Raw genomic sequence first — 25,383 nt, 5'->3', positions numbered from 1 at the left:
GGATCAGAAGCTTGTGGACAGCAGGTCAGGCCCAACTATGGAGGTGCAGGAGGACCAGCAGTGTGGATTTGGACTCTTTGGATAAATATCATGTAAACGTTAACAAACCCTTCTGAAATGTTCTAATTATGTCTCAGTAACCATAGAAACATTAGAAAAAAGCTATAAAGTGACAGGAGCAGCAAACTAGTGTGACTCTCTGAACTTGGTCCCATTGAGGGTGTTAGGGTCCAGGGGCGTGTCCAGGGAGTCACCTGGGGTAGCACATGTCACCCTTGGAATCTGATTGGCCACCCCAGGTGCCAACACACTAATTTACCTTCAAAAAGGCTTTTCATTGTCCACATAAGGCTTGGGGGTGAAACAAAAAAAGCATAACCATTGGTGCCACCCAAGCACAAAGTTGTGCCTCACCTGGGCCACCCCAGTTTAAAAGATCTGGACACGCCACTGTTAGGGTTGAAATGAAACCAGAGACATCAGTGGGAACCAACTGGAGTTTTATTTATTCATTAGTGACTGAACTGTGGCACGGGTGCAGTATGCTGGGGGCGTCACAGACGTAGAAAAATCCCTTTTTAGTTTTAATGACAGTTCTTGATTCCATAAATAAACTTTACAAAATATCTTGGACAATTCGTCACATTTAGTCCGACAGGAGCCGGGTCGCCCGCCGCTGCGGGGCAGATCAGTGGTCCTTTTGACCGTTTCAGTGATAAGTGCTCAGTTACAATGACCCGTTACTGTTTACAACGACCCAACAAGAACAGTGACTAGACAACAAAAACAAACCCAATATGCTCACAAATCTCCTCTGATTGTTGACTCATCGATGACGGGAACTCCACTCACCTTCATTTGAGAAACCGAAAACAAGCATGACCCTCGGAGGCAAAATGTAAACAACGTGTCCTCGACTGGTAGCCCTCAGTTCGAAGCTATCGCTTGTTTGTCGAGTTTAAACAGAAGAAGACAGAGAGCGGGCTTTTTTCTGGATGAACATGTAACACATCTTCACAGGTCACTCCTCACCGACCCAGTCGAGAATGTTGTGAGTAAAAATGAATTAATTTGAAAAACAAACGCCCGGATCAAAATAAAAGTGGAGGTGCTGGTAGAGTGCTGCGTCGTGTTATTTAGCAGATCTTATGGCACAGAGGCTCAGGTCAGGCAGTGGGGCGGGGGGTGGGGGGGTTCTTATTTACAAAATACAGGTTTGGCAAATTTTTGATTTCAACATCGATGCCTCAGAATCATTCTGATATCTGTGACGACTCAGGATCATCAACGGGAAATTCACAGCTTATAAAAGGAGAAGAAGAATAGATCTGGTCTCTGGAGGATGCCGTGTTCAGCCCGCCGAGTCCGGTCGTGGTCTGCTCATGCAAAGTGATGACACAGCATCCTCCTCCGTACGCGCTGGGACGCTTCAACGCTCCAGAGTTTCCAAAAAATAATTTGCATTGTTCGTGTTTTTCCAAACACACTCTCAGATGTGTCCTTGGTTAAGGATCGAAACACCTCCGGTCAGCCAGAGGTAAAAGGTCACTTCCTGGTTGAAGAGTCATTGATTGGAGATGCTGAGGACAGGACAGTACAGTGAGCGGCCTCTGGGTAAAAATCAGTTGCTAGGAAATCCAGAACTGCCATAAATATCCTTTAAAGGTTGGATAAAAGAGCAAGTCTGTGTTATTCAGCAGCTGTTAGCTCTCCTCACATCAGCTCCAGTCACAGCCTTCATGGCGTTCCGTCCTCTGAAAGACAAACAGGAAGAACTCCAGTCAGCGCAGATCCAAATCTGAACACCAGGTGGCAGCGTTGTGCCTGCCCATCGCTGACTGAACACGAGACTCTGGATCCTTCCAGAGTTCATACCAGGAACACAAACATGGAGGTGAAATGACAGATAAATACATGAAGCCGGTAAAGGACAGAAAGACAAACGGAGACATGCGTGTAGACAGCTGATTGGTGGGAAATAAAGAGACAGAAGGAGCAGATGAAATGTTCACCGTCTCCATGAAGGCATGTCTCTAGCGGTCTTCCTCTGGACAGGTCCGATCCACGGGCTCAGCAGCTTCATTCGGAGACGCCGACCCCGCAGCAACACAACCCTGAGACAGACAAAAAGAGACTCACACGTGCTGCTGAAACACAGCCGTAATCACCCTGAAAATGAAGCATGATTAATGCAGCACGCTAAAATCACAGCTGCCCTTTCGCGTCTGATTGATCTGACATTTCATCTTTAAGACAGAAAAGTGTAAACTCAAGAAACCAGAGACGAGAACACATCATTCAGTCCAACACATCTCAGGAGGCTGGCACGTACCGACTGGTCCTGCTGGGTCTCCTGCTCCAATGGGAGGGAGTGATCTGTTGGGGGGTCACTGGCCTGGGAGGGGGGGCAGTCTGAGGAGGAGCTTTGCTGAGGGGCTGGAGTGGATGCTGTGAAGGAGGAAGGATAAATGTCCAGTAAACGTATGGACAGAAGGACTGAAATCTAGATCACGACCTTTATGCCCATCTCTCCCCAGCTTTGATGTTCTGATGCCCTTGACACATGGACGTAATTTTGGGGGGGGGGGGGGGGGGGGGGGGGGACATGTCCCCCCCACCCTTTCCAAAGTCAAGTTTTGTCCCCTGCACTTTTTACCATCCAACAACTATATTACGCCATATTAAATTGACACTGGTTGAGCTCCAGGACCAAGCGGAAAATGACCGTTTGTGTTGAAGCCTGTTTCCCATTAGAACATACTGTAAAGATACCCCCCCCCCCCCGTGCCCCCTCTACTTCTAAAGTGAAAATTACGTCCATGCCTTGACAATAAGCGCTCTGAGCTGCGAGGTGAAGTAAGGCTCTATCTGTCCTTAAAGAGCAAGTCAACCCCTACCAGAGTCTAACTCCACTCCCACTTCATGTTTGAAAAATGCAACACATGCTGTTGCCTGGCAGACCGAGAGGGCGGAGCCGCTAACAAATACACACACACTCAGGCTCACGACAGCATTGTGACATCATAATGTACCAGTTTACATCATAGCATACCTCTTAGCCAATAGCGGTGGCAGATTTAAATTCAAATACAGTGCAGAGTTTTTACCTGACAACGGCACAACACTGCCAGTTTTAGGCAGAATATTTAAATTTTAACTAAGATGCACTGAAGTGCCAAATTATTGACGACACGTGTCTGCAGCACGATTAGACACTCGTTTATTTAGTTTATCAGCAAAAAAAAAGTTTATTTGGGGGTGACTTGCTCTTTAAGTTTGGTTCCACACATCCTGCTCTCTCTAGAACAGGGCCAAAAGGCTGCAGACACGCTAACACGCTGCGGATGTGTCAGACGTATAGATACACAGTCTGGCCACGAGTCATTGAAACCACCCAGTCGTGGGCCGGAATCAATGGTTGTCTTTCATACCGTCTCTGCATGCAGTTGGACAAAGCAACGGTCAGTGCACCCGAGTAATTCCCTCGTTTATCTTCTATCACCGGCCAATGAAGAAAATAAGGGTGTTTTCACATTTAACCTGCACGTTAAACTCAGAGTGACCGATTGTATTTGTATTTTATATTTGTAAAATGACAATTAAAACTATTTCTCAATGAACTTGATCTTTAAAAATGTGTAATCATTGTTCTTACGGGACTCGGTAGACGGCGAAGTAGACGCTCCTGGGCTTAGAGTCATCCTGGAGAGATCAAGGTCACTACAACTCCCTTCTTCTTCCTGATGAGCTGCAGCCTGAGGAGGCAGCAGCTGGCTGCAGATCAGGGTGTCAGGTACACCCATGAGACCCGGGGTTCCACACCTGCTCAGCCCTGCTGACACAGCCACACCTACGCCTGACGTAGACGGGACCTCGCCAGCATCCGAGTCCACACCGAGTCCCTCTCTCCCAGGACTGAGCTGCCTCTGGAGCAGGATGGGGTCAGCTGTATGCTGGGGGCTAGTGATGGCTGAGGAGGGGGCTGAGAGGTCACAGGCTTGGGGACACACTGTGGTGATGGGTACCAAGCCTTGGAGCATGGCAGCTGGGATGGCGTGGCCCCCCACGCCCACCGTCTGGGCTGGCATGTATGCTGCCATGGCCGCCCACTGCTGCTGAGTGGCTGGGAAGATGTTGGCCTGGCTCCAAATGAGCGGCTGACCTCCAGGAAGGACCTGAGCCACCTGGAGGGGCCCCTGCACGGGGAAGGCTAGCGTCTGAGCCTGGGCAGGAAACGATTGCTGGGCCCACTGAGCTGCCTGAACCGGACCCATTGTCATGTAACCTGGAGTACGGGGGGACAGAGGGAACAAACCACCAAAACATGGATAACAAACATTACAGTTACTGTCGGGACCAGCATAAATATGACATAAATGAAAGAGAATGATGGCATAATATGGAATATTTGGGTTTGTCAGTAAGGCTTCGAGCAGATTGGTACCTGACGGCACGGAGGTGGGGCTGAAGGGCGCGTACAGCTCAGCAGGAGTGTGTTGCTGCTGCCGGCTGCTCCTGCTTGGGTCCAGCGTGTTGGCTGGTGATGGGGGCATCTGAGTGGGAGGCACATGGGGGAAGGGAAGATCAACTTAGACCTCCACCAGCATCTTTGCGAGACCGAAAGAGGTTGGACTAGAGGTACTCACCGAAGGCGGGGTGGACATGTCTCCAAACAGGTCAAAATGGTTGATATTCTGTGAAGTGAACCGTAGGACAAAGAGAAGACAAAGTCCAGTGATTCATGAGATTCCCAGTCAGGAAACCCCAAATTACCTTTACATCAGGCGTGGTGGCAGCGTGGCAGGTGGGTGGTGGTGGGGAGGGGATCTATTCGCTTGTTGCTGAGGATGGCATGCAACAACTATCCCCTCGTTTTATTAGCAGATAATGGATCTGTCATGCTTTTCTCTAATTGAGGTGGTAAAAGGCTATCAACCACTCTGATGATTCTTCTGTCTGCCAGTCACGAGAGAGATGAGACTCCGCCAGCTGATAAAAACTCACAGGGGTGTGTTTAATTCGTCCACCTCCTCAAACCGCCCAACTGAGACCATGAGGCCACCTCACCCCATGTAACCCCCGCTTCAGTCCCCTCTGTGGTCTCCTATAGCTATCTCCTAAAGTCTCACAGAACTGCGACTGTTGGCGACTGGCTGGAGACACGTCACTACAGAGGTGTGGACTCGAGTCACATGACTTGGACTTGAGTCAGACTTGAGTCTCATTATTTTAATGACTTCTGACTTGACAAAATCTATAAAGACTTACGACTTGACTCGGACTTGAACGCCAATGACTTGCGACTTGCATCTGCTGACTTGGTGATGACTCGAGCATATTTGATATTTCAACACAAAGCGCAGGCACGACATGGACAAAAATCATGAATCATTCTTGGTTCTGGGTTTGGTTTACTGCTGAATGCAGCAGCACTTTGTTTATGATCAGTTTCAGTCGCACTTCCTGCTTGTTTGAGCAAATAAATGAAGCTTTAAGAAACTTTATTTCTGGAATTTATTTATCATCGTCATTAAATTGAAGTTGGACAGGTCAGTTGAATATGACTTGAAAATTCAAAGTTAAGGACTTGGACTTCCACATCAGTGACTTTGGACTCGACTTGGACTTGGTTGTCTTGTAATTTGAACTGATTGCTGGTGTACGGGTTTATAAAACATTTATGTGATACGTTTGAGAATTAGCCGTTAGCTCATCAGTCTGATCAAACCTTTTCCCCAGTGTGGATCCAAATGATCAGAATTAGATACAAAGCTTCCTTCTAAACTTTTTTATTTCATCATTAGGTGAACAGAATTATTTTGTTATGAATTATGAAATCCTTAATAACATAAATCACCAACAGTGAAACCTTGTATTGGAGTGCAGGGAAATTTCTCGGAAGGGGAAAATTGGCCTGGAGATTTGAGTGCTTGGTCCTCTCAGCTGCCACTTTGTCTCCATACAAATTCAGCCATTTTAGGACTTTGATAAGACATCAGCACATCGCAGCCTTTTTGGCAGAGAGAGATGTCACTGATCAGTACTAAAAAATGTCCACTGACATCAAAACTTTTATTCTGTCAAAATGCGTCATAATTTACTCAGTTTGGAGGACCGGGAGAGTGGCTGTGTGACATAAAATGTGGTGCTCAATGACCAGAAGATGCGTCTTTTTTTACAGTGCTCTGCGCCAGGGACACACCGGCCGCCAAAGCGCCGCAAAGCGCTCACGAAATTCGGTCGCTGCTCGCTGCTCGCTGCTCCTCAGTTCAGACCAGACGCTTGTTTCTCCGCTCCGGTCGAGGCGCGCCTCGTAGTTTTTCTTTTAACCACTTGGTGTCCTCCATTTCCTCTCTGCCTTTTCTCTGCTCTTTTCCTCTACACTCCCCTCCCCCTTGCTGTGTGTGTGTGTGTGTGTGTGTGTGTGTGTGTGATCCTATGATGTGAACCAGTTATTAATAGCTGTCCTGACTTTCTGCCTCTCTGTCCTGTTTGCTCTGCTTGAAAGACACCCAAAACCACACCCCCTTCACGTGTGTGTGTGTTTTTTATGCAGTGTATGTTTACGAACACATTCGACTATCGCGGAATTGTATTTTGAAATGCTTTATTTTGTTAAATTTACCGGCCTGCCTCTTATGTCTAGGTTTGACTTCCTGCCAGAATTGACACGGTTCACCCGCGGCTCGCGAAAAAAATAGAGCAGATGCCGAACGATCGCTGCACGGCGCGGGCTGGAGCGCCGGCACGCGCCGGCGCACGGTGCTTCGGCAGCCCATGTGGTCTATAGAATAGGATAACAAGGGCGCCAAAGGACGGCGGTCCCCGTTTCGTGGCGCTTCGGTGGCCGGTGTGTCCCTGGCCTTATACTGTTTGAGAAAATTTCTGCTGCACTTTTCATTGTTGGGAGTTTAGCAACAGCAATTAAAGCAGCGTGAACACTAGCTATTTTCTTTTCCTTCCATTTTTCACCAGCAACTCCTCCACTTGTACAAATACTGATTGTTTTGAGCCTCGTCTGCTGAATTACAACCAATCAGCAGGTTACCAAAAGTTGTGCTCAGTGGCTGTACTGGGCAAGTAGCTCCCCCAGTTCAGGCACTCCTGTGGGTCCTGAAATGGCTTGGGGTCCTTTTGGCTGGCCTGGTGAAATGCCCTGCTGGAGAAAACCGCTGGTTACCAGCATATGTTGTGTTTGGTGCTGGTATGCTGGTCCAGCACGGGACGCTGGTTGTGGGATGCAGAACCAGCATACTAGATCAGAAATGTATGCTCTTTCACCGACTAAAACGTGACAAAAACAGAACATATGCTGGTAACACCTATGGTGGCCTGCTTGTGCAGCCGGGTGGAGAGACATGTGCATGCTGCAAAGTTTTGATACAGTTACCCTGAGGTTCTGATTAGGGAAACAACCTTTATTTTAGGCTATTTAAATTTCTCGTGGTCGCCACCTCTAGAAGTTTAGTTTACCGCTGCCGTAAACGATTATGGATCAAAGATCTATGGAGAACAGCTCCAAAGTTTCAGGACATTTAGGAAACTTCCCAGTGGATGTCGTTAAGAGTCTGTTTCCAACAGTCGCAGCCCAGTGAGACTTAACAAAAGCAGAGTGGCTGTGGAAGACATGGAATGAAAAAGTTGCATGGGATGTTTGAGGCCATGCTCAAGCAGACAATGAATCAATGCAAAAGCACAGAAACAGACAAAACACAGCACATTAGCATGCTCTGAATAAACATACAAACCCAGAACAGGTAAAGAGAAAGACAAAGGGACGGCAGCAGTCGCTGCTGACACGGGCTTTATGCTCTTCTCCAAAAGGCTCAGACATAACAGATACGTTTCTGCTTGCATGACACGTTGAACCATTACAGACCGAGTCAAAATTTTAAAAGGTAACAAAAGGCAAACATTGTACACAGGTTTCTCCTTGCAGACACTGACAACAGATCAGAGAAGCTCCAGGTTCTCAGAAAGCTCCGACTGAATCAACAGACAAGCAGTAACACTTAGAGATATGGAGGCTGCAACCTAACCCGGCATGGGCTGTTGAGGTGAGATAGCACTGGGCCGCGGCTGGCCGCCGGTCTGATGTGCTCACGAACAGCAGAGACTACAAGCTGGGCACTGTTTATCTTTGGGTCAATGTTTGACTGAATTGTCTTCAAGTTGTTTTTGATGGCAGTTTTTTATGGCGCGGTATGGGGGCCAAAATTAAGACTACTGCCCAGCAGCAGGAGGCTATATAAATTCTGAAGCAAACTACCGACCTGATTAATGATAAGCTGGCGCCGGTAACTGAGAGGCTGGCGCTGCTTACTGAGAAATAGCACCTTTACCGGCGTTACTACTAGATACGCTAGGGACTAGCAGCCCTCGGCTGGTCATTGACCGGTTCACACACTCCCTTTGCTGTCTATTAGCATGGATAGGCTAGCGTTAGCCTGGACGAGCTGGTGTTAGCATTGGAGAGGCTAGCCAATAGCGTGCCTAGGCTGGCCACTAGCTGGATTTCCTACCACCTTGACGGACCATTAGCATGGATAGGCTGGCGTTAGCATTGGAGAGGCTAGCCATTAGCGTGCCTAGGCTGGCCACTAGCTGACTAGTGACTCTCCGAGACATGCTAATGGCTAGCCTCTCCAATGCTAATGCCAGCCTATCCATGCTTAAGGTCCGTCAAGGGGGTAGGAAATCCATCTAGTGGCCAGCCTAGGCACGCTAATGGCTAGCCTCTCCTATGCTAACGCCAGCCTATCCATGCTAATGGTCCGTCAAGGGGGTAGGAAATCCATCTAGTGGCCAGCCTAGGCACGCTAATGGCTAGCCTCTCCGATGCTAACGCCAGCCTAACCATGCTAATGGTCCGTCAAGGGGGTAGGATATCCATCTAGTGGCCAGCCTAGGCACACTAATGGCTAGCCTCTCCGATGCTAACGCCAGCCTATCCATGCTAATGGTCCATCAAGGGGGTAGGAAATCCAGCTAGTGGCCAGCCTAGGCACGCTAATGGCTAGCTTCTCCATTGCTAACACCAGCCCGTCCAGGCTAACGCTAGCCTATCCATGCTAATAGACAGCAGAGGGAGCGTTTGAACCTATCAATGACCTGCCGAGGGCTGCTAGTCCCTAGCGTATCTAGTAATAACGCCGGTAAAGGTGCTATTCCTCAGTAAGCAGTGCCAGCCTCTCAGTTACTGGCGCCAGCTTATCATCAATAGGATCAGTAGTTTGCTTCGGAATTTATATAGCCTCCTGCTGCTGGGCAGTAGTCATAATTTTGGCCCCCGTACCATGCCATAGTTTTTAAGGAGTGACCTTGAACAACACATGCAACGTAAGTCAGTGCTCCCCCACCTACAAACCTCTCATCTTCATCCTCTGAGGAAGATGAAACAGGCACTCCTTTACCACCAGTCCCGTGTTCTGGTCCAGTGGGACCGAGAAACAGATTTTTATTTTGTCTTGACCATCTGGTGATGATATGCATCTAATTCTGCACAAGATTGGATTTAGTGCACAAAGCTTGCCTATCTAATGTTCTGTGTAATTACTGATGTGTCTGACTGGCAGACCAGTTGGCTGGTTTTAACTCTTCACAGGTCAGGATGACACAGAGCCAATAAAAATCCCATCGGAATCATCTAATGTTCGGAAATTGCTGTGTTGAGCCCACTGGCTGCCAAACAGAATAGAAGCTGTCAAGGAAGGTTTACGGGACTTCCTTCCAGAGGATTCTAGAGAGAGGTTTGCAAGCAGTAAAGAAAATAAAATGATAATAAAAATGAAAACACCTACAGTCATGCAATGGCGTTTTGGGACATCATAGATCCCTTCCTTCTGCTGACTGGTGGGGACCTGCATTAGATTAGACGTCGAATGAAGTCACAGATCAACAACTGTTTGGTTTGCTTTACTGGCTGGGCACTTAAACACAGGAGGATTAAGACATGTCTATTAAAAACACAAAAAGTCTCCCTGAATCAATTCCTATCCAGGTCAGGATTTTAGATGCAGAGTGGGATTATGCTAAGTCCACCGATGTGCTGCTGAATCGATTCTGCTTAAATCAGCATCGATCACTAACGAAGCTTGGAGCAACGTGCTGTGTGAAGACGTCTACCCAGCAACGATCTAAGCAGCTTCATCTGACTTATGGAGATGACTCTGGAACGCTGCTGTCTATTTCTACAGCTGTCGCTCCTGGCCCCGATACCTCTCCAACCGCTTAATATTTGGTTGTTTCCTCCCACGTCTCCTGATCTGGCTTCACTCTGAGATCAGTTCTTGGTGCTTCTCTGCTAAACACATATTAGACATAACTGAATTATTTTAACCTTTCTAACATTAGCTTGTATACGCTGCGGGGTTCAATAAATGTATAAAACTGTGTTTTGCTATCTATGATTGTCGCACATCTGTTATATTACTGGCTACTCACATCTCATGTTAGACTACTGAAGGTGTCCATCATCGCCTCACTAGAGCTCATGATTACCACCTACTGTTAAGGAATGTCGGAGGTACTCAAAAGCATTCAGCTACCCAAACATGAGCTAGTGTTTCTGGTGGAGCAGCTACAGGAAGAGGTGGAAGAAACGGGGCAGAGCTTGTCTGGTACCTGGTAAACGCTCTCCTCTGACTGGGGGCCACGGAGGGGTTCGTGTCCGGCCTCAAACACTATATACTACAAAACAGAAGGTGTGGACAAAGCATGGAGGTGTGGGAAAGAGAGGGAAAGGGGGAGGGGGAAGCGGGGGGGGGATAAAACACAGACATGACAGTAATAAATGAAAACATGTAGCAGCACCAATTGTGTTGAGAGGGAAGTGAAATGAGATCAGGAGGAAACGGGTGTGAAGAGTGGGACACGAGGAAGATGAGAAGAGAAAGAAAAAGAGAAAAGAGCACAAGTACAACAAGTCAGGCAGTAGTTCAAGCAACGTGGAGGTCTTAGCTAGAGGTCCCCCTCCAACCCCAGCAGTAGGTTTCCCCACCTAAAGCCCTCTCTCCAACTATGTCTCAACAATGGGATTATATATGGAGAAAACCATCTTTGCACATCTTGCATGAAGCAGAACAAAATAGTTTGACATTCTGGGAGAAATGTTAAACTTTTAGATGTGTGTATGGATGCTGTTCACCAGTTTAATAACCCACATAGTCTTTTACATTGGTTAATTGTACCAAAAAACGTGTTTTCCAGTAATATGTGAAAGCAGTCATTTATTCGTTTCAATAAATGTTGCTGTGGTCTAGTGTGAGTAAATGCCTGTTTCAGGAGGTAGAAGATAGTTGGAGTGTGTTGGGTTGGAAAATGGCAGGAGTCTTTCATTTTCATGATACGCAAACATCTCACCTCTGACTGTCTAAAGCTTGGTTTATGCTTGACGCGTCCGCGAGGTTCGCACGGCTCCGCGCGGAAAAGTTGCGTCATTTTAACAACCACGCCCCTCCACCGCGCCTCCGCACGGCCAAAACTTTCCGCACCTAGGAAATTTTCTAACCACGCGGACGGTCGGACGCGGAAAAACATGGCGGACCAGCAAGAACTAGTACGGCAGAGGTTCGTAAATACAGACATTTGTATGATTCAGCTCTCAGAGATCACCGCGATCAACATGTTGTTAATAATTCTTGGAGAGAAATAGCTCGCACTGTCGGAAAAGACGAGGACGCTGTTAAAAAATGCTGAAATGCCATGTTGTAAACAACAGTAATTTTTACTTCTACTATGGTGTAGTGTTGGATGCATGCCGTAGAGCTCCATGCTGCCCCCTACAGTTTGGGAGAATATTGGCTCACTGCAGAGACGAGCCGCATGAACTATAAACGCTGCAAGTTGTGAAGCGCGTTCCATCCGCGAGCCGCATCACCAAGCGGAAAGTTAATGTGTCAAGCATAAACCAAGCTTAAGAGTAAAGCCTGATTCATGCTTCTCCGTCTGCGTCAGCGCGGAGACACGCAACGCCATTATCCGTCCTTGCGTGCCTGCCGGAGAGCTCCGCAAGGACGGACGGAGTCGAGCTCTCTTTTCTAAACATCCATCAGTTGAGACGGACAACGCAAGCTTGTGATTGGTCAGGACGCCGCTGTTGTTTACAGCGCCGCCATTGCAAAGAGAGCCAAGAATAACTAGCGGCAGACAGGGAGATAGCTTGAAGAATACCTCGCGAAAAAACTCTAAAAATATGAACGTTTAATTCCCCGTGACTGGAGGAGTGAAACGATGCGCAGCAAGCGTTTTATTTGTGGACGGAAAGGACAGGAAACGTGGGTTTAGGGGTGGCGAGCGCATGAAGAGGAGGAGGAGAATGAGAGACACATTTGTCCGTGCTAAAAAGTCTCTTATATACAAAAAAACACAATATAAACACACGATCTTGGACCGATACATGACAGGATACCACAGAACAGCGCTATGCCCTCTGTTGTCCTGCCGGGCAATTGCTTTGCAACACTCTCCAGGAGACGGAGAAGTATGAGAGCAAAACGCTTCCGTCAATCCGTGCGTGTCTGTCCTTGCGGAGCTGACGGAGAAGCATAAACCAGGCTTAACACGACTCTGTTTGCTCTTCTTTCTTGGCTAAAATATGCAACGTTGAGGTGTTGGCTCGACAAATAAATGCTTAGCGGTAAATGTTTTGGATTTGATGTAGTGCTTGCTTGGGTTCTACAATGCACTTCACAACACCTCAGTCATCCACCCACCCACACACACATACACACACGTTCACACACTGGTGGTGGTGAGCTTCACTGACAGAAGCAAGGCTGCCGAGCACCAGCACCACCGGTTCCTCTGAACACTACCACTGGTAAATAACCTTGAATTCAGCCTTGACACTATAAAGTCAAAACAAAACAATCTCTAATGTTCACGTACGGTTAATAGCAACAAGTTTTCATGTCGTCTTAGAGTGAGGAAATGGACGGGTGATGGTTAATTCAGTCTGTGCGGGTTAGCATCGGATCACGTCCTCATGCACACTCATTTCTGTCTCCTACAACCCAAAGGGGTTCAAATGAAGGAAACTTGCCTCCATTTGAGAACCTTCACCAGCATCTCTCCTAGGGCACGCCTTTCTGTTTGTCCAGTTGTGAATAGAACTTCCTGTGACTCAGACATGGGGAACCCTGGTCCTCAAGGCCTGGTATCCTGCACGTCTTTGCTCCAACACTTCTGATTCAGTGGTTGATACACCTGTGCAGCAGCTCATCAGGCTCTGCAGCAGCCTGTTAATCACCTGCTGATTGAAATCAGGCGTGTTGAAGCAGGGTTGAAACTAAGATATGCTGGATAGCGGCCCTCGATGGACCAGGGTTCCCCACCCCTGCTGTGACCGATTGTTACCCTAATATTTACCCCCCCCCCCCCCCCCCCCCACACACACACACACACACTTATGGGTCCCCCTCCAGGTTTCACTCATGTGACAACTGCAGCCACGCAAAACTGGAATGGGGGGCAGGAAAACACAGATACTGTATTAGCTCTATAAACTGTTAGGCTTTCTGCATCTTTTCCATCCAACCCACATGTAAGGAATGCATGGATCATCTCAACATTCCCTTTAGGAAGTGTCTTTTCTCAAAATGTCAAAGTATTTTTTCAAAGTTCCTGGAGTTTTGTCAACCGACACAAACATCATCTGATAGCTACAAATGGAATGACATCACGTGAAACACGCTTGATGATCTGGGAGGCAGTTGTCCTACCAACACTCAGGGTAAGAGTTAGAGTTGTCTGTATTCAGTGTGAGCAAACAGAAAAAACACAAAGTCATGGTCAGCCAAACAGATGCAGGGCAGAAGAAGTGGACGTGGGGGTGGTGGTGGTGGTGGTGGGGGTAACATCCAGTCAGGGAAAGAGAGGGCATGTCTTTGGGAAAAATAGGAACACTGACACAGATTCACTTAAATATGATTCTACAACACTGCAAAATGAGATTGGATGGTTGAACAAAACGGTCCGCTATAGGGTGATCTACTGTATTACTGCAATGGTGCAAGATTATGCAATATTAATTCAAGCAGATCAGTGGCAGGAGAAAGAAACATCAAATAAAGAGTGAACCCAGTCTAAATTATATATACACACACAGAGGCAACTCTAAGAACTAATAACATAACAAAATTACTTAGAGCCGAAAGACCCACCTGGTAAACGGGATCGTCCACTTCGTCCTCCAGAATGGTCTGTGTTGGTGGAACAAAGGACAGATGACACCGTTTGGTTTTCAGTCTCATCAGAAAATACATAGAAAACGAATAAACCCAAACCATGCGATCATCTCAGTCTTTTCCTTTGTCCGACACGGTGGTGGCAGTATGATGGTTCGGTCTGCTTTTCTGCTTTAGGGCTCTTATTAAGCTATAAAGTTTAGCGATCTGTTACACACAGGCTCCCTTAAATAAATAAAATTATTATCTGAAGACTGAATCTTGTGCTTACTCAGGTCATCTTTGATACTGAAACATGTTTGTTAATCTGAAAACCTCAAGTGAAAAAGACAAAACAGAAGAAAAGTGAAAGATCTTTTTTTACATCTAGCTGCACTGTTGAATCCATGTTTAAAATGTTTTTATCTCGATCAGGAGCTGATTTCTGTGTGATTTCACCTCAAAATGGTTCACATAAAAAAAATGCGCTGAACAGCTCAGAGGAAGCCTTACCTGGTAGACTGCCTGCTCACAGTGTTTGTCCTTCTGGGCCTTCTTCTCCAGCTCCTCTCGCTGTTTTATGTCGTAGATAAGCGTGAAGAGGTCGCGTAAATCCAGGATTAGAGGCTCTGCCTGGATGTGGGAGTTGGAAAATGAAGAACGATTTGTTCTACTTAAGATGCAATTTTTAACAGAGGTGCTCACTGGACAGAAGTCAATTAAAAACTCTCAAAGGAACTTGCGCCTTCAAGCCTATACTTGTTAAAAGCTGTGTAGGTCGAACCTTTGAGAGGTCAACCAAAACCCTAACCCTCTACCTGGTCCCCCCACCCAAGGGCGTCAGTTTGTTTTCAGAATTGCTGGGGACAATAACCATACACTTGAGTGGGGTTTAAAAATTGTTGGGGACAATAAAGTAGGCTAGCACAGGGGTCGGCGGCTCTGGAGCCGCATGCGGCTCTTCCATCCATCTGATGCGGCTCTCTGTGCTTGTAAAATAATGAATGGATATTTAAATAAAAAGCTTTATATTTTACTGCATTAATTTTACATCTGTATGCCAATTCTAAATGTAAAGATTGTCTGCGTAAACCTGAACAGGTCCAACCCGGTCTTACTGTGAGACCGGGTTGACGCGTCACGCTTGTGCGTAATCATATAGGCGCTTCCTGAGCTGAAGAGGATGTGAGATTCTGGGCTTCTCCTCAGACAGGTTCCTGGATGCGTCGCCACATTGGAGACAGGAACAAGTGCTATTCAGCCAAAGTTTCATAATCAGGTGTGGCAGTGTGAGTGTCCTGTCACAGTGTCCTGATAGATAATGCGCCCTGCTACTTGGCCAAGGGGATGTCCCTTTGGCTGACTGGTTAGAGCGTATGACTCTCACCCGGGAGTCTGGGGATCGAATCCCGCCCGGACCCTCGTTTCTGCACCTTGCCACATATTGACGGATAAACTCAAGGATGTTGGTTGTTTTGAAAGAATTACCCCGACGCACACTGATGCGCATGGATGAGCTGACATTTTAATACGCACATCGCAGAGGTAACTTGATTCCCATCAGAACATCAGAGCTTTATACTGGACACTGTGTTCAGTGCGGCTCGGAGCGCCCACGGTGGACAGTGGGCTGAAGATCTGAGGGGTTCGCAGCGCAGTGCAGAACCACGGCGCATGCGGTAAGATTTCCTCCCACTGAAACAGTCTGGAAACCCGGTCTCTCTGAGGGATGTGTCACTTGGAAAAATGTTCTTTTTATGAAATTATGAAACTTTGGCTGAACAGCGCTTGTTCCCGTCTCTAACATGGAGACGCATGACGCATCCAGTCTGAGGCAGAATAGCTCTTCAGCTCAGAAAGCACCCGTAGAGACATTTGATTACGCACAAAGTTTATGTGGAGCAGAAGCGGTCGGGCCACGGCAGGTGAAACGTTCCTAGCCTACATGAAGTGAAACATTAATATGTTACTGGACACGCTGGTCTGGTTGGTTAGACCAGTGTTTGAAGTGGAAAACACACACACACACACACACACACACACACACACACACACACACACACACACACACACACACACACACACACACACACACACACACACACCAATTAAAATAATGCTGATAGCGTGGACTAGAAGACAGGTGAGGTTTACGTATTTAAATGATGATCAGGCTGCTGTAAAATGTAATCTCCGTCCACATCCAGACAGAATTATCTATTCTTTCTCTAGTTGCTCTGCTCTTGTCTGGGCTGACGTAGCTGATGGAGCGCGCGGCGCGCCTAACTAGCGGCTGATGCACATTTACGCATTTGGAGAGGTGGGCTGGATGCTTTGCTTTTACTGGAAGATGGTCCACTTAACACACGGTTGTAGACTACATATTAATGACAAATGAATGAAAATTAAATTGTGAGTTTTTACTTCATATTTTAGAAATAAAAATGACGGGGGAACACATTTATGACGTCTTTTTAAACGAAATTTTCAAGCGCGACCTGCCTGCTTCACTAAGTCACTGCTTATTAAGGTCCGTCCAAAACTACCGTGGCCCACCCAAAAATGAAAACCTGGTGCTGCGCCTGTTATAAACCTCTGCAAATTGTTGTTCTTCACTTTATCAAACTCAGACTTTGTACAGCTAATGTCAAGATGTAAAATTATGAATCCAGTCGAGCTCTTCCGTCCCTCCCTCTCCTGCTCTCCTGGAAACCCGACATCGGCTGTCAGAAGCGGGAGGTGAAGAAGGAGATGAGGCAAACAGAGTTAGTGCGACATAGAGAAACCAGACTGGAGTGGAGCTGAGCAAAACAGAAGGAAAAGTGTGGGTGTTGAATCCCCCACGGGTGCGACGCCCATGCGAGCGACCGGTACCGGCTGCTGTCACCTGGTTGTGAGCAGCTCTCTGCTGTCTGAGGGTAGGCCCCGCCCACAACGCTGCGGCCGCTGTGGGGCTCCCAGTGTTTTCATTACTGTGGGAAACGGGTAATAATGGCTCTTTGATGGGAAAAGGTTGCCGACCCCTGGTATAAGATCTGAGCTGGTAAAACAAAAATCCTCATCAGCAGGCTTTTTTTAAAGTGGGGGGGGGGGGGGCACAGCTGCCAATCACAAATTTTGCCGGGGACATGTCCCCGGCGTCCCCGGTTAAAAAGACGCCTATGCCCCCACCTGACCCAGAAAACCGTCATTTCTATGGTTTTCCATCCACTGAGTAAGAAGGTCACCTTGATAGAGATTAGAATTATTAACAATCTAAAACAGAGGCAGGTCCAGCCCCTCCTGGGGTACATCCTTCTGTCTACACCATTTCAGTTCAAGGTTACCTCAGTAGACGGGGTTTTAGTAAAAGAGATAGCTCATAGCTGCCTTGAAATCCAATAGGAACTCATGTGGTAATCAAGTCCAAACAGTATCCTGGGGCAGAAAAAGTGCATCTACTCTGAGCTGAAAGAAACCGCACCCTCGAGTGCAAAATGTGTTCAAGGGTCAGAGATTGTTCCAGCAGACACGATCAGATGCTCTTCTGATATAAAGTCTTAATTTATTAATATTTAAAATGGTTTTGTTTTCCATCCAAACTGTTTTGATTCTAGTGTTAGTTGTGTTTGGAGAATGTGTTATTGATGTTTGGGGCATGGATTTTGCTGCTTAACTTCAAAGTACCCCAGTTGGTGGACGTTATGGTCCAAAGGGTTGGGGGCCAGGCGGAAAGGTCCGCTGTCGGTACAAGATCTGCTCGGGTGCAAGATCGGCTCGGGGTCCTTCGACTGCCGATGACGTCAATGTACGGCAAACCCACTCGGACAAAATACACTACACATCTATACTGTTGGAAAGAATTTAGCAGTTTCGTTATTAAAATAATGTTTCTTACGACGTAAGTTTGTGTTTATAATGGTATTTGTAAAATAAAACACTATATTGTATTCATTTGAGCACATCCCTTGAAGGATCATAGGTATTAGCAACACCTGTGAAATTGTATTTGCAGGAAAGAAGTGCGTCCCGTTTATTGAAGTATTTTGTGTTTAGAGTTTTTGACGTCTTGTCCATGCGTAGTTCAGGTACGCTCATAGCTGCTAGCCAAAACTCTGGAGTTAAAAGTTTTCTGGCTTTACTAAAATACCTGTCTGTACTTATTTGATTGATGGTAGTTTTACTTTCTATTAGACTCCAAATGTAATCATTTGGCACGTTTCTAATTCATAATTTGTAAGAATGTAATCGGCGATATTAGCATTAGCATTCCTATGGGTTTTTCCATGTATATTAGCATTGTGCTAACCACTCGCTGCCAAATTGCAGCTTTTGCGATTAGAAAATCTCCTTTTGTCACATCGCAATTTAATTGCACGTGCAGCTAATCGTTCAGCCCTAATATACATGCAGCTCTATGCTAAAAGTGTATTTTCAAAGAGGTAATGATGGATTTCTTTGTAAAAGTTGTCCATCTTTCCAACAGAAAGATTTGCCTGGACCAACGTAACGTGATATCAACGTAACGTGATTACGTAACTCCCGTAAGGTTCATGTTCAGCCAATCAACTACTTTGATGTCATCGGCAGTCGAAGGACCCCGAGCCGATCCTGTACCGACACCGGCAGGCCGAATGTGGTTCGCAGGCTGCCAGTTGAGGGTCATTGCTCTAGTGGGTGGTTCCAGGACAAGTCTGAAGCCCCGCCCCCTCCAAGTAAACAAACAAGACGTTGTCCTACAAACAAAACTCACATTGTTTTTTTCCCTTTCTGTTGCTTCCCGTGATTCCATAGTACCTTCCTGCTTTATGTTCAATTCAACTCAGTTCAAAAATACTTTATTCATCCCAGAGGGAAATTGATTATTGATTCAAAGTGTTATTTCAAGCGTTTGGTAGCTAAACAAACACCACATTTCTACTGCATAGGCTCTGGTTGCAGGAATAGAACATGGCAACACTTATCGACAGGAAGTTTTGGCCTCACGGTCAGGGCTGTCGAGGATGGATTAGGAGAAACAGCAGCAGAGAGGCACTCCATATAAGCAGAGATAAAGTCCGCATGACTCTGCCACTTTTATCAATGCAAACACATTCTTTATCGACTAGACCAAAGAAAACGGTTCTTCAGTTAGTGTTATTAGGATTCGTGAAACCATTTTGGACTAATACTTACAGATTGTGCCGTTTTGATGGCCACAAACTTGTGGTGACCCTCCTTTCCACAGACGTATCCGAAGGCGCGGTGGTCTCTTGTGTCCTTGGCTATGTAGCTGATCTCGTGGACGGAGTGGTGATGCAGAAGCACCTGGGTAAAACAAAAGCAGCGATGTTGGTCACACCTGCTTTATGTCTGCTCTTCCTGGATAATGCCAAACATGAAGCACCATCATGTTTGATCCCATATTCTGCTTTTTAAAACCCGACACTTGCTGCACTCGCTGTTGGAAGATAAAAGTCGGTCAAACCCACATCTTTGCATATTGTTGAACCAGATGCAACCACAGAAGGAAAAACTCAAGCGTTTTCAGATGTCTTTTATACAGCGTGTCACAGTCGCTGTAGCTACTAGTGAGCTGCACATTGCCCTTTAATGAGGGTCACATCCAGTTGCATGGTTTTGCTTCCAGAGCAGGATTACCTATTTTACAGCAACACATAATCTTACTTTTGTGTTCAAAGGCGTAGTGATGCAATAAAACACCAAAACATACAGAAGACAGTGATTCAGCTGTCATTTAGACACGCCCATCTGCTGCTCCACTGTTAGCAGGGATAAGCTTAAGTACCAGGGAGGAGCTTTCATTGGACTGTTTACCAGTTTTTTGTAGGGACCATTACCGGTAAAGCTGCAGATTAATGTAAAATACAAAACTAATATGACAAGTGAGCTCAGTTTGGCAGAGAATTATGTCAGCTTTACATAAAATATTCCCGTCTAAATGCCTGCAGACAGCCTGCCGCGGAGTGATCCCCACATCCACCTAAATAACTCCAGAGGGATATCCCACGTCGGGTGGTATTTACAGCCTGTAATCAGTAATTAAAATACAAAGTATTGGAGGGGGGGGGGGGGGGGGTCTGAGCTTGTCAGAAGCGGGCGATCTCATAGGTCAGGGCGACAGTCTCGATGCTCTTTTTATTACAGGAGAAACGAGCCATTACTGTCACCACAGCCACATCGAGGAGAGATGTGAAATGGTCGTGCTTTATTTTGGCGGGGGTGCTGGTGGCCGCTGGTGGTCGGATGAAACCGGCAGCCACAGGACAAACGCTGCTGCTTAATTCTCATTTTAGCACTAACGACAGCTGAGGTGGAGCTATGGTCTAATTAGCATTAGCAGCAATGATCATTAAGGGGTGGAACTGAGTGCTAATTAGCGGTTAGCTCTGATGAGCGTAGTGGGCCTATGCAGCCAGCTCTGCACCATAGGACAGGGGAGAGCCAAACCCCTTGATCATCCTGTAAATGAAATATCAAGCGTCTGAGGCCTTTGCCGGGGTGCGGTGGGGCGGGGGTGGAGCCAGGGTGGAGGTGGAAACAGCTGAGTCTCAGAACATCAACACAACAGCGCTTATTTTAGCCGGCAGATGACTCTGAGTCATCTTTAGTAGGTCCTGGAGCAAAACCCAGTCATGTATACGTTAAACCACTTGACTTGAGGTCAAATGTTAAATTCAAGTACCGTAATTGAATGCTGCCAGGTTTCATTTTCAGAGGCCGAAGGGGAAACTGGCTTGTTCAAGTGTGTTTTATGTGTTATAATTAAGCGTGTTAGGACGCCGTTTGTACAGTAATGCATGAATAACATCAATTTTGGTTTTAGTGGATACAGCGGCAGAGGCGTGATGGAGTTGCATCTAAGACGGTAGCGCTAGCAGCTGCTGTGAACTGAGCCATGCACGCGTGTGGATGTGCTGCGCTACAGCAGCCGGCTGCAGCCTAGCGGCGCTACACTGGCATGCTACTCACCCCTGATCTCTCACAGTACATCTTGATCCCGCCAAAAGACACCGTCAGAAAGACTCTCTGCTTGTGCTCCCCTTTGGAACGCGCTGACGAAGCCATCCCCTGCAAGGGCATAAAGACAAACAGTGACATGAGGAGATGAAGAGTGAGAGGGGGGAGACGTGTTCTCTTTTGGCTCAGGTGAGCGCGACAGCAGATCCTGGCTGAGGAGCTAAAGCGGCGCTACATTCACAGCAACAACCAGGGGTGACGTGACAGGCCTTACATAAGTTTTGACGGACGGAGTCTTCTTTTGTCTTTTTGTCTCAAAGGAAATCACACGTCAACGTGTTCTTTGAGTCTTATTACTGCAGCTCTTTTTACTCCAGGCACCATTTTCTCTCTTGAACTGGGTCTTCTGCGCTTCAACGTGACAAACCGTAACTGCTAGCTACTGACAATAAGGTTGGATTTGCTGACAGGATGGATGGCGCCGCTGACCGACCAGCTCGCTCCAGCAGCTCCACAGACTGCTGACTGCACCACCACTTCAGCCTTTGAAGTATAATTTTCCCATGGATCTCAGCTTCTCCTTTCTTTCTTTCAATCAGCCAACTCGATAAAGGAAACAATTAAAATGTTCACTGCGCTCGTTTGATGCGACCCGCATGCTTGGCCTGCCTTTCACAGAACAATACCTGAGAGGAGAGCAGGAGAGGAGAGGGAGAGGACTGGAGAAGAAAGACTTGTCTTCTAGTCTGACAGAACCAGGGTCAGTAACATGACTAGCAGCACACCTCCTCTGTTCATCACTAATAGTGTAACCTGGCCTCTGCTCTGTGAGTTGCACTCGTACCTTTAAGATGGAATTTATTAATTTATTTACACAAGCACCTCCAAATCTGAGACCATGGTTCTCGACCGGAAAAGGGTGGCTTGCCAACTCCGGGTCGGGGGAGAGGTCCTACCTCAAGTGGAGGAGTTTAAAGAGCAAGTCACCCCTTACAAGAAGTGTACTTCACTCCCACTTCATGTTTGAAAAATGCAACAAATGCTGTTGCCTAGCAGACCGAGAGGGTGGAGCCACTAACAAATACACACTCTCACAACATTGTGACATCATAATATACCAGTTTACATCATAGCATACCTCTTAGCCAATAGCGGTGGCAGATTTAAATTCAAATGCAGTGAAGAGTTTTTACCTGACAACGGCACAACACTGACAGTTTCAGGCAGATATTTTAAATTTTAACTAAAATGCACTAAAGTGCAAAACTATTAACTACACGTGTCTGCAGCACGATTAGACACACATTTATACAGTTTATCAGAAAAAAATAGTTGATTTGGTGGTGACTTGCTCTTTAAGTATCTCGGGGTCTTGTTCACGAGTGAGGGTAGGAGGGATCGGGAGATCGACAGGCGGACTGGTTCGGCGTCTGCAGTGATGCGGACGCTGAGCCGATCTGTCGTGGTGAAGAGGGAGCTGAGCCAGAAAGCCAGGCTCTCGATTTACCGGTCGATCTACGTCCCAATCCTCACCTATGGTCATGAGCTTTGGGTAATGACCGAAAGAACGAGATCGCGGATACAAGCGGCCCAAATGAGTTTCCTCCGTAGGGTGGCCGGGCTCAGCCTTAGAGTTAGGGTGAGGAGCTCGGACATTCGGGAGGGACTCGGAGTAGAACCGCTGCTCCTCCGGATCGAAAGGAGTCAGTTGAGGTGGTTTGGGCATCTGGTCAGGATGCCTCCTGGACGCCTCCCTGGGGAGGTGTTTCGGGCATGTCCTGCCGGCAGGAGGCCCCCGGGTCGACCCAGGACACGTTGGAGAGGTTACATCTCCAATCTGGTCCGGGAACACCTTGGGGTCCTGCCGGAGGAGCTGGTGGAGGTGGCCGGGGAGAGGACGGTCTGGAGCTCCCTAGTTGGGATGCTGCCCCCGCGACCCGGACCCGGATAAGCGGAGGAAGACGACGACAATTTACACAAAGCAGTGCTTTCTGTGATGTTGCTGTGAATAAACAATAACATAAAAAAATGCAGGAGGAGTAAAATTATGAGGAGAATCTCAGAAATCCCAGAAATAATTTAACCTGTTCACATATAAAGCTTGTTGATTCAGCTTTTGAGGCCCTGCAGCAGAAAGGGGTTATGTTGGAGGGACTGGAAAGGTTGAATGGAGCTGGAGGAAGGGCTAAAGACCCTTGGACTGATTTATTTCTCCTAACTGTGTAACATTATAGTTTGAGGACTTTCATGAAGCTTTCTTTCCAATCTGACCAGTTCCTGAGCTCCATCCACCTCTGTCTTTATCCACAGTGTCTCTAGCATTCTGCTGTCGTTTTGATTAGAAAAAAGAAGAATGTGAAAGGATCAAACGAGAGATAATGTAAAAAAGAAGGATATAACATGGATCGAGTAACTGGAATAGGTAAAAAAGCCAATGTAGGAATTGGAGGATGTTGTCAGTCAGCCATCGGTTGGTTCTGGTCTGGATGGACCGTAACCTCCTGCCTGAGGGAAGCGGCTCAAAAAGTCTGTGACCCGGGTGCGAAGGGTCAGCTGCTATCCGACCTGCACGCCCCCGAGTTCTGGAGACGTACAGGTCCTGGAGAGATGGAAGGCTGCAGCCAATCACCTTCTCAGCAGAGCGCACAATGCGCTGCAGTCTGTGTTTGTCCCTCACCGTGGCTCCAGCGTACCACACAGCGATGGAGGAGGTGAGGATGGACTCAATGATGGCCGTGTAAAACTGCACCATCATCTGGGCCGGCAGCTTGGCCTTTTTCAACTGCCGCAGAAAGTACATCCTCTGCTGGGCCTTTTTGATCAGGGAGCTGATGGATGGTTCCCACCTAAGGTCATGTGTGATGGTGGTTCCGAAGAAGCGGAAGGAGTCCACAGTGGTGACGGGGGTGTCCGTCAGGACGAGGGGGAGAGATGGGGCTGTGACTTTCCTGAAGTCCACAATCATCTCCACTGTCTTCTGAGCATTGAGCTCCAGGTTGTTGCTGCTGCACCAGTACACCAGCCGATCCACCTCCCTCCTGTAGGCGGACTCATCACCGTCAGAGATGAGCCCGATGAGGGTGGTGTCGTCCGCAAACTTGATCAGTTTAACGGAGTCATGGCTCCAGGTGTGTGTGTGTGTGTGAGTGTGAGGTGGCGGTTAACTACCAGCCACCTACAAAGATGCTCATGTTCAGCGCCTCTCTGATAAATCCGTGATGTTGGAAGCATCAGTTGACAGTATTTTAACTATTTGTGTCAGAAAGTCTCTTACATGAGATCATTTAGATTCTGAGGTTTGAAAGAGCGAGTGATGAGCACTCCTTTATCAGCGGAGTTAGCGCTCATACAGACGAGTGATGTGGATGTTCCTATGGAAAATCCCAAAAGGATCCAGTCTGTGTCTGCATTTTATTCAGGTGGTATGGTCCATTCTGGTTAACCTCAGTAAATATGTTGGAGTGGGTCTTGGAGAAAGGTGAATTATCTGTATTAAACACTTCACAGTGACTAGAAGTTCCCCCTTTTATTCGTAATCACCAGAATTCATAAACGTTGTCTGACTGTGGGGCAGAATCTGACCCAATTTAGACTCAACACTCTATAAAGAAGACTGGTTCGAGTGTTATCTGGGTCACATTATCACAGTTTGCACATGTGCCACAAGTGCAATATTGTGAACTTTGTTGTTGGGAATAGCGGGCTGTGAGTGACACGAGAACACGCAGAGGAGACAGAATAAATGGGGGTAAGTTGGTGGAGGAGGAGGGGCATTTGCTGCCTAAGTGTTACACGGCTTCAAGCGTCTCGGAGTGAGGAGCCAGTTTGCCTCCGAGGTCAGAAAAGAAGAAACTCTGAATAAATGTGAGAGCTTTGAGCAACATCAAGGGGCCAACTGGAAGAAGACTGTCATGTGGCATCAGGTGTCAAACCAGCCTCTCAGTTGGTTTCTGCACGAGGAAGAGTCATGCATTAATAAGACGGTACTTTTATTAGATTCATCAGTTCATTCATAGATTCAGTGAGTCAGGAGGAGACTGAACCCACGAGACACTCTGAAGACATTGTCCTTTGTCCTGGATCAGCAAAGACAAAGGCTGTCCTGTTTGAACGAACGGGTTACTGGTTTGAATGGTTAACACGGTAAAGCTACCCAGAGACTAGGGTTGTAAAATCCTGGTTCGGAGCATGGATTGGTTTTGATGTCACGGTTCGACTCATTTTCACTACTGTGAGGGAAAAAGGTGAAAAAAAATGGTTTTGTGTAAACTGGGACAGC

General features: G+C 47.1%; 1 protein-coding gene across 6 annotated transcripts in view; it reads right to left on the bottom strand.

Annotated features, from left to right (window-relative positions):
• Positions 1-483: 483 nt before the first annotated feature.
• dab1b (DAB adaptor protein 1b) overlaps positions 484-25,383 on the bottom strand; it is an 86,356-nt gene continuing 61,456 nt past the window's right edge. For 5 of the 6 annotated variants that reach the window (XM_054742713.2, XM_070541770.1, XM_054742565.2 and 2 more), the window contains exons 3-14: positions 21,117-21,215; positions 19,320-19,451; positions 14,679-14,798; positions 14,163-14,201; positions 10,624-10,689; positions 9,801-9,860; positions 4,647-4,694; positions 4,445-4,553; positions 3,656-4,285; positions 2,333-2,448; positions 2,013-2,114; positions 484-1,754 (exon numbers count right to left, since the gene is read on the bottom strand). In XM_054742713.2, the coding sequence (XP_054598688.2) occupies positions 2,034-2,114; positions 2,333-2,448; positions 3,656-4,285; positions 4,445-4,553; positions 4,647-4,694; positions 9,801-9,860; positions 10,624-10,689; positions 14,163-14,201; positions 14,679-14,798; positions 19,320-19,451; positions 21,117-21,215 (1,500 nt within the window). In that variant the 3' untranslated portion in view covers positions 484-1,754; positions 2,013-2,033. The remainder of the gene's footprint in view (positions 1,755-2,012; positions 2,115-2,332; positions 2,449-3,655; positions 4,286-4,444; positions 4,554-4,646; positions 4,695-9,800; positions 9,861-10,623; positions 10,690-14,162; positions 14,202-14,678; positions 14,799-19,319; positions 19,452-21,116; positions 21,216-25,383) is intronic. The other variant, XM_054742689.2, reaches the window with a different exon arrangement.

This window comes from Nothobranchius furzeri, chromosome 11 (genome assembly GCF_043380555.1).
Source record: "Nothobranchius furzeri strain GRZ-AD chromosome 11, NfurGRZ-RIMD1, whole genome shotgun sequence".
Classification (NCBI taxonomy): Eukaryota; Metazoa; Chordata; class Actinopteri; order Cyprinodontiformes; family Nothobranchiidae; genus Nothobranchius; species Nothobranchius furzeri.
The sequence above is the reverse complement of the archived record's forward strand: the minus strand, read 5'-3'. Positions and strand labels throughout refer to the sequence as shown.